The sequence below is a fragment of the Taeniopygia guttata genome, chromosome 2, assembly GCF_048771995.1.
Source record: "Taeniopygia guttata chromosome 2, bTaeGut7.mat, whole genome shotgun sequence".
Classification (NCBI taxonomy): Eukaryota; Metazoa; Chordata; class Aves; order Passeriformes; family Estrildidae; genus Taeniopygia; species Taeniopygia guttata.
This window is the reverse complement of record NC_133026.1, coordinates 128,704,980-128,721,435: the sequence shown is the minus strand read 5'-3', so window position 1 is coordinate 128,721,435 and position 16,456 is coordinate 128,704,980. Positions and strand designations below refer to the sequence as shown.

Genomic DNA, 16,456 nt, shown 5'->3' with positions numbered 1-16,456 from the left:
CCCGCCCCGGGGCGGGCGGGCTGAGCCCCGCTGGGCGCGCGGGGCCGCCGGCGGAGCCGCCGCTGTCTCGGCGGGGCCCGGGGCCCGATGGAGCGGACCGGAGCGGGGTGATGGTGCCGGGGGTGCCCCCCGCCAGCGGGGCCGGGCGGCGGAGAGGTGCGGAGGCAGCGGGCGGCGGCAGCGATGGCAGCGCTCCTCCCGGCGCTGCCTGCCGCTCTGCCGGCGGAGCCGGGGCGGCCGGGCCGGGACGCGGGGTGCTCCGGGGGGCGCGGGGGTCGGCGCGGCCCCGCGGCACAGCGGCGGCGCTGGGGCGAGCGGGGCGCGGGCGGCAGACGGGCGGGGAAGCCGCCTGCCGCCCTCGCACATGCGCAGCGCGGGCCCGGCGCGCTATATAGCGGGTTGGCGCCGGCGCCAGCTGAGAAGCGCGGCCCGGGCGGCAGCGGTGGAGGTACGCGGAGGTGCCGCCGGTGAGCACGGGGGCTGGCTGGGCGATAATGATGATAATAGTAATAATAATGATGTTAATGATGGCATCAATGATACTGGTAGCGATGATTACGGTGGCGGTGTTGAGGGTGGCTGTGATGATAGCAGCGGTGGTGGCGGTACCGGCAGACACGGCGCCGGTGGTCGGGGGGGCGTGAAGGGGCCACTGGCAGCCGTGACTGGGAGCCGTGAGGCGGGAGCGGTGACCGGGAGCGGTGAGGCGGGCTGCCCGCCCCGGCACCGTTTTGGAGGGAGAGTGGCTGAGAGCCTGGGGGGAGATGTCGCCGGGGGCGGCCCCATCCGCAGGGAGCGGAGAGTAGCGATGGCCCGGACTGGCATCCCCGGAGGGAGCAGTGCGGTGGGCCGGGGTGCCGGCGGGATCCCGCCATCGGCTGCCCCCCGCCCCACGGCGGAGAGCCCCGCGGGAGGCGGGCTGCCCGGTTTTGGAGGGAGCCCGGCGCGCTGGGGGCGGGGATGCCGGCCGAGCGGCTTGGCGGGCTGACCCCGGCCGCCCGCCTGCGCCGCACCCCGGCGGGACCCGGCTCCCCGCCCTGGCCCGTGGAGCAGGGTGCCCGTGGAGACATCCCCTCACGGCCCCAGTGCCTGCACTGGGGGTCCCGCTGAGGCGTGTCCCGGCGGGGGGTGGGTGTTCCCGCGTGCGAGGCGCCGTCTCGGCAGCCCCTTCCTTCCCCCTCAGGTTTTGGAGGGAGCCGCGCTCTCAGCCAGGCGGGAGCGCGGGGGGGCGGGGCGGCGGTGCTGCCCCTCCCGCGTCCCCTCAGCACCCTGGGGAGCGGGTGGGTGTCACATCGGCCCTTCGGGAGGGGAGGGTGGCGCCGGCGGTGCCCCCAGCCCAGCCGGACCCCGGCACAGGCCGCCGCCGCCTCCCGCTCGCTGGAAATTGGCGCGGAACCGGCGCGGCGGGAGCGCGGGCGGCGGCGCCCGGCCCATCGCGGCCCGGCCGTCCCGGCAGGTGTGGGGGCATCGCCCCTGAGGAGCGGCAGCGTCAAAACCTCGGTCTCTGGGGGTGCCTGGAATGGAAGGTGTGGGGGGACTAGAGGGGTCGCAGCCCCAAGGACTCCCCACATCCTCTTGTATGGGAAATGTCCCTTTACAACTTCCCTGCCCCCACACCCAGGAGGCCAGAGCTAAGCTGCTGGCATACCTAGGCACCCTGCAGCAGGACATGGAGCTGCGTGTGCTTATGTACCATAGTCATGCTCTGCTTGGGCATTCCTCCGGCCACTGGAATACTTGTGCCCTTCTGTTTGAACTGTGTGAACCATGCTGCTCTTTGTGATGAGTTCATGCCACAAAGTAGGGAACTTGGTTCTAATGTTAAGGATGTACTAACTGAGCTTTTCCTATTACTTTGATCCAGGTAGAGATCTTATAGCCCAAAGAAGATGTCAAGGCGCAGGTAAGCTGTTAGCATTGCACTTAGTATCTTACTAACAACTACTAGTACTAATCTAACAACTGCTGCTCTCTGCATGTCTAATGTCTTTTTACTCTTTGCTCTTTACAGTAGCCGTTTGCAAGCCAAACAGCAGCAGCCACTATCCTGTCCAGAAGAGGCTCCACAAGAACTGCAAGCGCTAGATTATCTCCAGACCAGAAAAAGGAGAACAGCAGAGGTGAGCAATTTGAGCAGCTTGGAAGGCTGGATGATACTGAAAGCTCTTCTGTGTGTTTAGATGGGACAGTCTTTACTTTGCTAAGTTACAAAATGGTGCAGGGGAAGCAAGAGTTTGCCTGAGCTTTAGGAAGATGTGCTGGTCACCGTTAGTGTATTGATGTGTGTCTCTCTTTTCAGCAGGAGATTAAGAAAAGAGAAGATGGGAAAATTGCTAAAAAACATCAATACGAAATTAAGGTAATTCAGTCTGAATACCATTTCAAACTAGGTAAGGGAGTCTGTCTCGATTTATGTTGGTGGGTGTGAAATCATGCATTCCACACCAGAAAGTATTGAATAGGGGAAGTTTGTATTTTTAGATATTAGAAACTATGGGAACTTAGCACCTTTTAATCAGTTTTTACACATGAATTGGTTGCACATAAAAGATCCTTCAATGTAAAAGCCATTGCAGAGTAAGATTAGGTGAAAAAAAGAGAATAACCCCAGATGTTTCAGAACAATTCCACATACAGAGCAGGTAAGGCCTAGAGGCAAGTCTAAACAAGATCACTGCACTTGTTTTAACTTTAGGTGTGGTTTCATGGCCATTTAGTTAAGATTCATAACCATGCAGGCCATCTTTACTTTCATTTAACAGTTCTTTCGATTATTAAATCAGTTTAGGAATGTGTTTTTGCTAACACAGGAATTTCTTAAAACTGACAGGCCTTTTGGTTTTCTATTGTAAAGCAGATTAGTAAAATATAAGTTTCTCTTGCAAACAATATTGTTTGTAAAGTAAATGAGACTAACAGCTATGGTGAAGCAAAACTTCTGACTGTGAAGTTGTCTCTGTAAATCTTGAGTAGGAAAAAATGCTTCATCAGTACATCAGCTGTACCTGGGGTGAAGCTTAACTGTTAAATATTACAAATTATCTTTGCTGAAAAGGGGAAATCCTGCTTCCCTGTCTCTTTTTCCTTGATAGCTGGCCATGAACTCCATCCCATGCCTGCTCCATTCTTTGAATAAAGCAGTAGGCAGGTTCATCTTGCTAATTTGGCATTAGAGAACAAGTTAAAGTTCTGCCAGGTTAGTAAATTAAATCAACCCAGCAGAGGGTCTGACAAGCATTGTGGTGGAAGTTGGAGAGAAGGAGGAGTAGGATCTCCCTTTCCTCTTGGTTGCCTGCATTAAGGTCAGTTCTGCTGGAGTATGTAACCTCACTCTTGGGGTACTTCAGTTTGACCATAAGTAAGTTTAGATATACTAAGGAATCCTGTGTAGCTTACTTTGCATGTCAGCTGTATAGGAAAAGCTGCTCTGTTCAGGGACAGGTGTTGACACTCTGTGAATGGGATTCCCTCTCAACTCCACAGGGAATAATTGAACTTCTGTGACACCATTTTGAAGGCTGTCAGCAGTTACAGCATTGCATGTGTTCCAGGGATTTGATACCTCCTTATTGGTTACATACAACCAAATAAGCATTAGTGAAACAAGTTACAGTTAACTAAAGTAACCTAGAACTCCTTCTCTAAGGCTTTCTGCAGGAATACCTTTGCAGTCTTCTCACTTTGAGTCATTGCATCCCATATTTGGCATTGGCAAGCTGAGAAAGAGTTCACATCTGCTGTTTGCTCAGTGGGTATCTAGCTGTGGAGCTGAGATGGGTGGCTCCTCTCTGGAGCACTAAACTGGAAGATAACAAGTTGCTGAATTTCCACTGAGAGACAGTAAAACCTCCACCCCCTCCTTTCTCTTCCCTCTGAATAGATAAGTAGATAGGACTAGCAAGCTAATGTCCTGTGTTTTAGTAGCAGTTAATATCTTTGCCTTTTGTACTGTAACCGAGCTTTTCAAGCAATGGATAGGCTACTTGTGGGTTCATAAACAATGGTGGCCATCTTCCTCAAAGCTGAGTTCCCAAATGCATCCAAGTTATTTATACATGTTCCATCTCGACTATATCAGGTTTAGTTGGCATTTCATTTTCTTCTTTCTTGGTTTCAATACTTGAATCAATGCTGAGATCTAGAAAGACTAAGGTACATTACGTATATTGTTGCTGTTACTGTAATCTACTCCTTGCCTTTCTTGCTCTCCTAGTAAACGCAGCATTTAAAAGATACCTTGTTTATTTTGCAGAGTTGTTGGCCCCCCACAATAACAGGCGGCATCTCACCTTGCATAATTATTGAAACACCTCACAAAGAATCAGTAACCACTGACTTCTCAAGATTCAAAAAATACAGATTCAGGAACCTCTTCATAAATTCATCACCTTTGCCAGAACTCAAGTAAGTTTAACTGATGCAGTAATTATTAATGTCTAAACTACTCTAATAAAATCTGTTGTATGTGCTTATATAATACATACCTCTACTTGTCTCCTCATCTCACAAAATACAGAAATTCTTGGGTTTGGTTGTTTGAATTTTTTTTTTCCCTGGTCTTATAAACACACCAGACAGATAGTTTTCATGTTTCAGAACTGTCCTTTTATAACCGGACACTCTAAGGGTTAAGAGGCACATAATAGTTAAACTAAAACTTCTTTCAGTGCTATTGGAACTGGGGCCAAAAATATTTAACAAAATTTTCTTAAAGAACTTAAAATGTTCAAATAAACTTATGGCAATATCAATGTGTAGGTAGCTTGCTAATGCAATGCAATATGATTGGTGCAGTCATAGTTCTAGACAGTTGCCCTTCTGTAGAGAGAAAGCTTAGCTGACTAAATTGAAAACTACAATTTCAGAATTTCTTAGACATTAGGCTGTGTTAGATAAGTACCCAGTTGCTGTTTGTATCAGCCTGGGGTTTAATGCAAGAGGTGGTAAATTTACTGCAATGTATTAAGGAAAACTTCTCCCAAGGTAAATGAGAAGCAGAACAGGTAGCATTACTTTAAGCAAACCTTTCTATTGCGAATTTTCAAACCTTGATGATTTTTTTGTGCTGGCCCAAACTGGATCAGAAGTTCAAGATGCTGCCAGGTGATGCTTTACCTCAAAGACCTGTTCAGATACAGAGTTCCTTGCAAGGTGCTAAATCCTGTTGTTGACAGGCATCTGGTAAAGCTGAACTCCATCCTTTCTGATTAGCTGAATAAGAGGATAATTTACTTCTCCTGCCTTCTCCATCCTTCCCTAATTGCTGTAAGAAGATCATAATTAATTTCTCAATGCCTGCCTGCTTAAATGGAGAGAGTGTATTAAACAAGCAAATATCTCCCCAGCTTCTAACTTATGAAAACAACAGAATGAAACTGAGCTGGGTTAAAATTTGTAGGCAATACTAGTGATCAGCTCTGTCTCTCTGCTTCTGCTTGGGGAAAGGTAAATACATAACTCCAGAAATTTCAGTAGGAAATAATAATGTCATTGGTTAACATGCTTTTCCTCTTAGTACCTACCTGCAAGATAAAAAGTGCATCTAAGAAAAAGCCCATATGGATTGATAATAACAATTACAAATAAAGCTATATTGATGATATAGGCATTATCTTCCCAAACAGACTGGAGCACTAATAAATTATAAGTTAGCAATAAAGAAGAATGCATTTTTTCTCTAAATAGCTTGCTTCTGAGCCTTGAAGTAAGCTAGGAAATAGAGGGATGGATGAGTGACTTTTAAATGCCATCTCCAGTTTTTCTCAAGCTAAACTGGACAAGTTATGTATGCTTTGTGTTTCCTGTGGAGGAGTATATTGTCCTTTTTTAGGGGAAGGGTTTGGTTTTATCTTGCTCTCTGAACAGCCAGCAAACTAGGCAAAATAGGGACCTCTAGTTGCATGTGCAGCTTTGAGAGGCACATGTTCAGTTTTACTGCCTGTTCTGTAGAACTGGACTTGTTAGTGGTCTTGGCAAGCTGCTGTTGTGGTGATGTAAAATGTTTCAAATATTCCTGCAGTTTTCTGATTACCATAAGGATCTTTTAGTATGTGGAATTTTTCTCTTTGGATGTCTGTAAATTATAAATAATGTGGGTTTTTTTTAAAATGAGTTGTGTATATACTTATTAATGCTTTGTGTAACTTTATTCTTTAGCTGGGGAAATTCCGAAGATGTCTGGCTCAACATCCTAACGAAGGAGAACAGATACACTCACTGCAAACACTTCACATCACTACATCCTAGTTTGCAGCCTCACATGAGATCAATATTGCTGGACTGGCTCTTAGAGGTGTGTACCTTTAGTTACTTTGCCTGTAACACAGGCGTGTTATGCCTGTGAAGTAGGTGGGTAAGAGCACAGCTTTTACATAATGATCTAATAGTAATGTGCACAGTTATAAAAAGTGGCAAAACTATTTTGCAAAATGACTGCTTTTGATCCTCTTGGTGAGCTACATCAGGGCCTTTGCAGGCAGGAGGCACTGAACTTTATCCCCAGGACAGGAAGCTGTAGTGTTTAACTTTTGCTCATGGCACCCTACATCCTGCAAGGGAGAGAAATCTGGTTTTGAGACACTTGTATTGAAATTATGGATCTCTAACTTATGGGGTAGACTGTACCTAAGCCATGAGAAAACTGCATCTGTTGGGGATTTATGACCCTGACTATGTCAAGAGCTCTTGAGTGTCAGCCCATTATGCTATTTTCTGATTTCATTGCGAATTTTCAATTTTATCATAGGAAGGAGAGCAGACTATATCAATGGCTGACAGGTAAAGCTTCTTGATACAGACAGCTTCTTATGTGAAAAGGTTACAAATAAATCATATTAGCAATGGATTTCAAGAAAAATTAAAAGTTTTTAATACATTCTGAATAAAAAAACCTATTCTAATTATGTGCTTCACTAGTTCCTCTAATGTGGAATTTACATGTTACCATTAAATTAATTTGTTGCTTTTTTTAAAATCTTGAGCTAGGAAATCATCCAACTTCCAAACAAAAATATCAACAAGGGAATTGCTTTTGTCCAGCTCAGTGGTTCTATATGCCACAGTGAATTTAAATCCGAGCAGCTTTTAGACTTCTTCAGTGGTTTCTAACAGTCTTCTGTAACATTTTAACAGATACTGTTTAACATAACCAAGTGTTATTATGTTTGGGAAATACACTTCCTTAGAAACTCTGCTATATATTTATGGGTGGGCCTGACCTATACAGTTTTAGTTCTGAATCTTCTTTGGAGCAGTCGTTAATAGTATCAAAATAACACATAAATTATCAAGCAAATATATCAGGTTTAAAGGAGTGGGGCTGTGCTATTTGTGCCAATCAGTTGCATTTTTGATGGTCAGGAAGGGCTTTAATTTGCAAATGAGCTCCCAGACTTGTCTTGGGAAATAGCTTGTAGTAGTGAGATTGTATTCTGACTTTGTATCCAAGTAAAACAATGAAGCATCTGGGATTTATTTCTTGGATAGTATTTTCTGTTCTTTTCCTTTACTGCATGTAGATTGTAAGTAATTAATAGATAGCTAACTGCTTTCTAGTTGTGAAAGGGGTATGGAGTTGCAGATGAGCTGGATATGTGGTAGCCCCTCCCAGCTGAATTAGAGGTTAGATGAAAAAGTAGGGCTTTCCCTAAGATCTCCAGGTCTGGGCACTCTCCTTTCTTTTTTTGTTGAACTGGCATTTGAAACACTTCGATACAATGCGAGTATTAAAAGTTCTCCCTGCCAGGGAAACCAGCAATGGGATGGAGCAGATGGCGGCTCCTGCAGTTTTGTTCCTGCTTAGTGAGGCTGTTGGTGTGCCTGAGGGGCTGCAGGCAGTGCTCCTGGCCTGCCAGCAGAGCCCACTCCAGCAGGAGCTCCCAGGCTTCTTTGCTGTAGAGCCAAAGATTTTGATTTTTTAGTGGCTCTGCCCTGGGACAGACCTATTGGGCATTCAGTGAGGATTTGACTTCAGCTTGAGGCTTGAGAGTATTCTTAATCAAGGTAATTACTGTATGTATGTGTAGGTGTTGCTGTTTTGTTGGGATTTTTTCCTCAACAGGCTTTCTTCTTTCAGTGAAAAACTGGTTGCTATTTATTTTGGAAAAAATACTTTTTGAAAGTCTGTTAGTACATCATATGCAATTCACGTTTAGGTGGGAGCATGGGAAATACCTTTTTCAATCCCAAGCTAACCACTGCATCATAACATAGCTTGGTATGTGAAGCTTTGTGTGTGCAAAAGATGAACCTGCATTTTGCTGTTAAAACTTGAATACTGTGTGTACGCAGAGTTTTATAACAGAAACCTTCTGTGTTTTTTCCCCTGTTGTAGGTGTGTGAGGTGTATGCACTCCACCGGGAAACCTTCTACCTAGCTCAAGACTTCTTTGATAGATTCATGTTGACACAAAAGAACATTAACAAGAGCATGCTTCAGCTCATAGGAATTACCTCATTATTTATTGCCTCCAAACTTGAGGTAAGAAACTCTGTTACAGGGAGGAGGATATAAAATTTGGAGTAACTAAAAAGACAGTGATAACAATTATTTCATGTTTGAAACTTTTGAACTTGGGGGTGTATGTACAACACTGAAGGTCAGAAGGGGAAATATTTTTCTCCTTCAGTTGTGCATTTGTCAGTCTCTCTGAGAGTAGTTTTTGTCCTCCCTTTCTCCAGCAGCAGGGAAGGAGACCACATAAACTTAAAAGGCATGCAAATGTGCTAGAAGTAGTTTTGTTTTGTCTTGTCTTTTTCCAAATATACAGCAGTTGGCAAACAATCTCAGGAATGGGTGTGGGACTTGTACAAAACCAAGCCTAAGTCTCAAAACTGCCTGTACATCAGGCTGATATCTTTACAATATCCTCCATTTAGTGGATCGTGAGTCTTAAGTGCAGCGATGGTGATACATTATGTGCTGCATCCATGGGCCAAGAGCATACTTTTGGATAATGCACAGTGGGCTAGACTGACAGGAAAACTTGGGATTAAGTTGTTATCTTGGAACCCCCAGATGTCACTGTGGTTCCCAAAGCAAGGTTGTACACTATGAGCAGTCACCTGTCCTAATGAAGTGCGTGGGGCCATGGTGGTCACAGAGCCAGCTGGTAGAGAAGCAGTTTTGCTGGCAAGCTCTCTTCTACATACCCACCAGGCTATGCTTGGCTCCAGCTGGCATGACTGGCTTAGCAAATTTCCTTGACTGCCTCTGCACCATGGCTTTTGACAGTTGCAGTGGCTGGTTGTGGGATTTTCTCTATTAGCTTTTCTATTTTGTTGAATTTATGCAATTACATCAGCAGTGACATTGCAGGTAACCTGTACCAGTCAGCCATCTGTAGGAGAATTGGGATGATGTATGTTTTTACAGCATTGGAATGTCCGAGTAGAAAGATCTATAAATGAAAGGGTGTTCTGATTGCTTGGGCAGCATTTATTTGCCCAGAAGCTCAAAGAATTGCAATAAGTCCATTGCATTGTACAACAGATACTAAAACCCAAGCAGGTTATATGTTATCTCCTTATCCTGTAAGTTCCATGTCAGTTCATATAATGAAAAAAACACTGTTGTAGCATAAGATATGTTAACATGTCAGTATGGACAGAAAAGTATTTCCCAGTATCTTCTCAGCCTTTCTTAGAACTGTAAGATATACTCATCTTCATTTTCCCTCCCTTTAAAGGAAATCTACGCTCCTAAAATACAGGAATTTGCTTATGTCACTGATGGTGCTTGCAGTGTAGAAGATATTGTAAGAATGGAACTTATTATGTTAAAGGTAATAATTTGCTGTGTTTGTAAGTGCTGGGTGAAAGGCCCTCCAGCTGAGCCTTGTGTTTTAATGTCACTTACTTGCCTAGAAAAAGGAACCTGTCGCTGTTTCTGCACAATAGTGAAGCCTTTGTTGTGTATGCGTGGACCTCTGTCACCCTAGCTGGGATACAATCCCTGACTGGTAGGAAAGGGCAAGTTTCTCATGCTTGTGTGAATGTAAAAGCTCTCAGCAGTGCAGCCAGGGCTGTCACTGTAATGTACTGCACTTGCCAACATCCCTTGCTGTCCAGGAACAAGGGCTTCTGGAGAGACAGGCAAAAACTGCTTGGTGCTCCTCATGTTGGAAAGGATCTATCTTTACCAATGCAGGACTATACATTTATTCTTCCTTAAAAGAGATGAGCTGCAGGTTCACACAGCTAGCCCAAAAGGTTGACAAAATAATATTAATTTCCCAGCTTCTGAATGGAGAAGACATATAAAATCCAACTGCACAAGTTAAAGGATACAGATTTGTGCTGATCCTAGTACAGCCTTTTCAAAAAACAGAATGCAACTTAAAAAGAATATTTGTACTGGAAATTATAAATAATTTTTAGTGTGTTTTTAGGATATGTACAGTAATCTCAGGAGAGGTATAGGAAGAAATCAGAGCCCTTGAGTGGTTTAAGGCACTTAACTGTTTGTTAAATATTTGCAGGCTTTAAAATGGGAACTCTGTCCAGTGACAATTGTCTCTTGGCTGAACCTTTATCTTCAAGTGGATGCTCTGAAGGATGTTCCAAAAGTGCTGCTACCTCAGTATTCTCAGGAAAAATTCATTCAAATAGCCCAGGTAAGTAATAAAATGTTAGAAAATGGTTCTTGAGGCAGTGACAAGCGCTACTGAAAGCCACTTTGTCCTAAGCATTCCCTTGTTTCCCCCTCACCTGTTACTTTGTTAAGGAATGTGCAAGATTGGCTCCACCAAAAAATTCAGTTTTGAGGACAATTACCCCTGTGTTTCTTTTCTCCCTGCTTTCACATACTTTAAGAATTTTCTGTATGCTGGAAAAATAAAAAATCCATTTTATTTCTTTAATCACTCCAGCATTCTGTAAATAGTAGTGACACCTCTGAGAGGAAGGTGGATAATTTTTGATTCTAGGCTGTTTTTACCTGTGCTGCCCTTAACAGTTTTTCTGTGTAATTGCCAAGAAGGCAGCCTCGGGAGTGTTTTGAATATTTTGGAAGAGCTGTGGTTCTGTTTCTATGGGCATGTGTTGTGCCCAGCCTCAGAGAGGCTTGCTGAAGCTGGGCAGCTCAGTGGTGTAAATACTGCACTAGGTAGTATTTAAATTTAAGACAATGCCTTCCTGCAGCTCAGCCCTGTTCTGGGGCAGAGGTGCCGTGTGCATAGGCCTTTCTGAGAAAGGATCACGCTAAAGTATCAGCTTATTAAAATTTGTTACTCTTCATGTCCTCAGCTTTTAGACCTGTGTATTCTGGATGTGAATTCTTTGGACTTCCCGTACAGAACACTAGCTGCTGCAGCGCTCTGCCACTATACCTCAATCGAAATAGTTAAGAAAACTTCAGGTAAGATGCCTCTGCAAAGCTTGGCCTTGTTGGGCAGGGAATTCTGGAAGCTGTCACAGACTTGCTTAAGATGGTATTGGTTTACCAAGCTGCCGAAGACCAAAACCTACACGGACACTAATATTTCTTCTCTGTGCTTCTTTTCCTTCTGAAATAGTGGTAGGAAGTGAAATTAGATGTTACAAAGGCTCAAGAAGGAAACACCAGCAGTGCAGCTTTTGCTAAGGAATTGAAACATTTATTCTTGCATTTGGGCTAGTATTTGCTCTATGGCTTCCAGATGTTTGGGGGATGATTAGCTATATATTTGGCCACTTTTTCTCCTGAAATGTAGTTCTTGAGCAGTTGTGCACGTCTGTCAGCAACACCCAGTGTGTTTTTATAGCATAACCCACAATCTCGTGTTCAAGCCACAGGTTACTTCAGCTTCCCCTGGAAAGCAACAACAACCCTTGTGACCTCCATTCCCCTTCCAGACACCACCCTTTTAAGTAACAAGTATAAGGAAATGTTGCCTGTTTCTGGGAGGATGTGTCTGAATTTTTATCTGCAGTATTATTTATTGTGCTTTTTAACTCGTGGCCATATTGGAACACTGTGCAACTCCCTCATGATTTCTAAATATATTCTGGTGTTCTGCCCTTCAGGCTTAGATTGGGACAGCATTTCAGAGTGTGTACAGTGGATGGTTCCTTTTGTGAACGTGGCAAAAAAGATCCCTGTGAAGCTGAAGAACTTCAAGAAGGTTGCAGTGGAAGAACGACACAATATCCAGACCCACACAAACTATCTGGACATGCTGGTAAGTGGTTTGTGGATGTGCAGTTTGGGCAGCTGAGAGTTCATTACACATCCCTTGTCCTGAGGCAGCTTTGAGTGGCCAAAGCAGCTCCCTGTTCATGCCCGGCCTGGCTCTCCTCAGTGAGTGAGTGCCCAAGCACCAGTGATGCTATAAACAACACGTGCTTTAGGCTAATGCTCCCAGCACACACTTGCATTACCAGTACTGGAGAGCTGTTTGTAACTTTGTTACGCAATGTCACTGGTTTTCTCAGTATCCTGACTCTAGAGCACTTGAATTGTGTGAGTGGTGTGAGGAAGCACTGCTGCCTCCTCCTGCCACAAAAAAGGAGACCTTGACACAGGTATTAACTGTTGTCTTCTTTTCCCAATGTGCAGGAAGAAGTGAACAGTGGAGTAGTGTCTACTGCCCCAGGGCAGTTATCACCTGTGTCAACAGGAGGAATAATAACCCCTCCCAAAAGCACAGAGAAGAAATGAAATACAGTCAATTGTCATGAACAGATTCAGAAACAGGACTTGGTGCTTCAGAACAAGACCACACTAAAGGTGACTCATGCTCTTTACTGCTATTAAAGATTTGGGCAGTAAAAGACATAGCAGATGGAAACTGAGACCAACATCCTCCTACAGACTTGAAAAAAAGAGCTCAGCTGAGCATTGCACCTGCTATCACAAGAGCCTGGACCACTTTGGTCCATTCTGACATGACTTAATAATGAGAACTGAATTCTTAACTTATGACTTTCAAGAACTCTTAAAAATAGGGCTGGCTGGCAAGATTTGTTCACTCAGCTTACATGGCAGATTTGCTTTAAATTGGGTTAGATGAGGAGAATAATATTGACAGCTTGTATGTATTACCTCTTCTTGACCCTTTTTTTCCCTTGGTAAGGTCAGAGCTCACTCGTGTCAGTCAGTCCCCCCAGCTCAGGTGCAGTATTGCAGAGGCCTGTGGGTAAGCAGTTCACATCTCTGAAACCACTCCGTGTGTGCAGGACAGTGCAGCCAGCCTTGTGTCAAATCTCAGTTCCACAGGAGCCCTTTAGGCCTGCCATAAACTTCAGTTTTAGTGCATCACTGACCTCAGGTAAGAGTACCAGCAAAGAACCTGCTGCTGCAGTAACTCTAACTGGAAGAAGTGCAGTCCCCAGCCACCCACTTGCAACAAGAAAAGCATGAGAACTGGAGAAGGTATGGAATAAAGGGAGCCTGCAGGTACTCTACAACCACTCACTTCATAGGAACAGTGTTATCAGTGTTTATAAGCAGCATTAACTACTGTGTTTTCCTCGGAATATTCACTACCTCTGAGTCACTTCTGTGATGAAGGGCAGTACTGGGAAGGAAGGGTATCAGTCTTCTTCCCCTTTTCATGATGCTTCTATCTGTGCTGCACACCCAGGGACAAGTGTTACATTACACTGAGCAGCCCATGATGCTGCACTAGAGCATCAAGTGCCACCCACAGCCACATTACACTCACAACAACTTCGCAAACTTGAATTCACGTCTTCTCAAACAAGCCATTGTGGAACTAGCTGCAGTTGCTTCCAGCCTTCTGTACAGTTTGTAAAATAAGGGGTTTATTCTAAGATTTCATTTATTTCTAAGAAGAAAGATACTAGACTGTAAATGTTGTACAAAAATTTAAATTACTTAAAAAATAAAGTCTTGAAAGATTTTTTTTTACTTTTACACATTTTGTAATAGTCTTCCAGCATTAGCCTAAAAGTAAAGTTTTGCCATTGCTTGAAGAAATTTCTTTTTCCTTCTCTGTGCAGCAAGCTGTAGGACTTCCTCGGGATTGCTGGCATTCAGCTCTGTCTGGCCAATAGCTTTTATCTTGAAACAAAAGAGGAGACACAACCAGCATGAGGCCTTCCAGTAGAGCTGTTTCATTTCAGTGCACTTTTAGCACTAGTTCCATGGGTGATTTATTTCTGTATTTATTTGCTGTATGCCCTACCACCCAATCCCTTCAGCCACAACTTTATGTAAGCACCCAGATTCTAAAAGAATTGTGTGACAAAATTATAACTGGAACTGAAACCACCTTTTCAGAGGTGATTTCAGGGAGGGAAAGACTCTCCAAAGAAATCCCAGCACCCTGGGTTAACTTACTGCTATCTGCCGCTTGTCCGTCTCGCCTCTTTTGTGGTGGAGATCTGAGGATGAGTCAAGAAAAGTCACTTAGGTAGGTAATGGACTTTTTCTCAGCTTCAACATCAACATATGTAGTATTCCAGCAAAAGGATACATGTCAAGTACTCCAAGATGGTGACATCCCAGATGTATTCATAGTAAGAATCCATGGCATCATGACTGAAAGACAAGGCAGGTTAACTGACAGTCACATATTGTGTTTAAGCATCTATAAACTTTGTTGTAATATTTACCTGTTCTGTTCCTGCAGTGCCTTAAAAGCAGTTTTATAGTCTACTTCTCTGAGGAACTGGCACAAAATAGCTACCTGTAAGGAAAGACTCCGTGATTCTGACAGCCTTAATTCCCCACTGACACCCCTCCCACACACTGCCTTGTTCATTCCACTCCTTTTCTAGACCTAATCTAGACCTTGTTTCCAGGGCAAGCAAGTTCTGAGCACCTGAACACTGATCATTCTGACATAACAGTAGCAGCAGCTACAAGAAAAGGGGATTGACTCAGATCACAAGGGAGTGACTTGGCTTCCAGGTTTCCAAATGCATTTAAGAGCTTTTAAAGCAGCCCAGTACAAGCTTAGTTACTTCTTGAAGAGTGACTGATCCTTGGATCAGCAATAGCACCTGCAGTTATGAAAAACAAGGCCAGGTTCCCACAATATACCTGCACACCTCACAAATAGATTTTCTCTTTAAAAAAGTCTATATTATCAGAGAAAAGTAGGACAAAACACGCCTAGACTACTACTTTTTACTTTTCCATGTATGTGTTTATTTACTCGTTAATTTTAGTCCTATAACTGTCCTAGAAGCAAAGGTAATAAAACCTACTCTACTGCAGATTGCATTTCCAAGGGAAGTTGAATTCAGTATTTTTTAATTTTATCCCCTATATAAACATAGGCAAATGTTTTAGTTAATGCCATGTTTCACCTCTTACCTGGGTGTGACAATTGAGTAAAGAGCAACACTTGATCATTCTTTTTATCACCTACAGAAAGGTTAAAAACAAAACATGTTCTGAAATGCTTGTTTTGGAACACAAACTGCAATTTTTATTATTTTCTTTTTTAATTCAAGGGACCAGCTAGATAGATTCTTCTACCCCTTAGAAACTCCCAGGCTTTAGCACATGCACTGATGAACTGAGCCTTCATTAGGATACAGATTTCCAGCACAGCAGGAGTCGGATGCTTTCAGCAGCTGGAGCTGAGGTGAGCACTGGAGCAGTGCTGGTGAGGCAGGGCTGCTGCACTGCCCTGAGCGGGTCTGGCCCCCAGCCCTGCCCAGCATGGTGTGGCTCTGCAGGGATGAGCCAGGGATGGTCACACCACACAGTGACCGTGCTCTGGGCTTTTGCATTTACTCTCCACTCCACTGTGTCCCACAGTGCTTTCCCAGCACACAGCTCTGCAGGCTCTATGAACTAACAGAAAAGCCTTCCTTGTTTCAGCAAAGGAGATGTCTCAGATTTTCTAAGGCTTTCAAGCAACAAGCCAAAAAAGAAAAATGAGACCAATGAGGGCATGTATTCCTAAATGCATCAAGATATAACACCTAACATGCTACAGGAATGTGTATGTGCTGGACAGTTTAGTCTCTACATAGAATCAGGATGCTGACTGAATCCAAAGAGAGATTTCTGCAAATTCCATTTTAGCTCACCTGGTCTGTGTACACATCTGGTGGCACCATCTTATTAAAGAAGTCTGAGCATACAGCTCCTGCCTGCAGGTAATAGTGAAGGGCTGCTGAATACTGATTAGTTGCTGCAAAGGGAAAAAAGCAAAATAAGCTCTCAAAAGTAAATACAGTACTTATTTAATACTCAGATCAATTGTTTATAGAATTATTTAGATGCATATCTCATAGCTGAATTCTTCTGGGAAATGACTTGTGTTTCATTGTTTAAAAAGCATAGACACAAAGTGGTTACACAGTGGTAGATGGAAAAACTACACAATCAGAGAAACAAGCACCACAGGCAAATTTCTGCCTTATAGGGATTGCTTTTTATTTTTTCAGGTAGCTGATCTTGAATCCATCAACCTTAGGAGTGGAAGTTTGTCTTCAGTGAGCTCAGCACACACAGGGTAACGAAGGAGTTTAGTTTAGTGTAGCACTCTGATGGCTC

The 16,456-nt window shown here is 44.1% G+C and overlaps 2 protein-coding genes across 4 annotated transcripts in view; one reads left to right on the top strand and one right to left on the bottom strand.

Annotated features, from left to right (window-relative positions):
- On the top strand, positions 1–16,092 carry CCNE2 (cyclin E2). Of its 3 annotated transcripts, none has more exons than XM_072924837.1 (12): positions 1–156; positions 1,865–1,903; positions 2,012–2,120; positions 2,303–2,359; positions 4,253–4,404; positions 6,157–6,292; positions 8,333–8,479; positions 9,687–9,782; positions 10,479–10,613; positions 11,245–11,356; positions 12,004–12,158; positions 12,536–16,092. In XM_072924837.1, exons 2-12 carry the CDS (start codon positions 1,890–1,892, stop codon positions 12,635–12,637), a joined length of 1,215 nt encoding a protein of 404 aa, XP_072780938.1. In that variant the 5' UTR covers positions 1–156; positions 1,865–1,889; the 3' UTR covers positions 12,638–16,092. The 3 variants fall into 3 exon arrangements, with proteins under 3 accessions (XP_072780938.1, XP_030122297.1, XP_030122296.1); XM_030266437.4 differs by having other exon boundaries at positions 2,300–2,359; XM_030266436.4 differs by lacking the exon at positions 1–156 and adding an exon at positions 257–467 and having other exon boundaries at positions 2,300–2,359.
- The window catches only part of INTS8 (integrator complex subunit 8), a 21,503-nt gene continuing 18,840 nt past the window's right edge, over positions 13,794–16,456 (bottom strand). The window contains exons 22-27 of the mRNA XM_004186147.6: positions 15,988–16,091; positions 15,263–15,313; positions 14,557–14,630; positions 14,418–14,482; positions 14,282–14,325; positions 13,794–14,002 (exon numbers count right to left, since the gene is read on the bottom strand). Of these exons, the coding sequence (XP_004186195.5) occupies positions 13,886–14,002; positions 14,282–14,325; positions 14,418–14,482; positions 14,557–14,630; positions 15,263–15,313; positions 15,988–16,091 (455 nt within the window). The 3' untranslated portion in view covers positions 13,794–13,885. The remainder of the gene's footprint in view (positions 14,003–14,281; positions 14,326–14,417; positions 14,483–14,556; positions 14,631–15,262; positions 15,314–15,987; positions 16,092–16,456) is intronic.

Bases quoted from the DNA above. Each gene is read 5' to 3' on its own strand.
- CCNE2 (XM_030266437.4), top strand. The intron at 4,405-6,156 runs GTAAGTTTAACT...TTTATTCTTTAG, and splicing joins TCACCTTTGCCAGAACTCAA to CTGGGGAAATTCCGAAGATG. The intron at 6,293-8,332 runs GTGTGTACCTTT...CCCCTGTTGTAG, and splicing joins TGCTGGACTGGCTCTTAGAG to GTGTGTGAGGTGTATGCACT.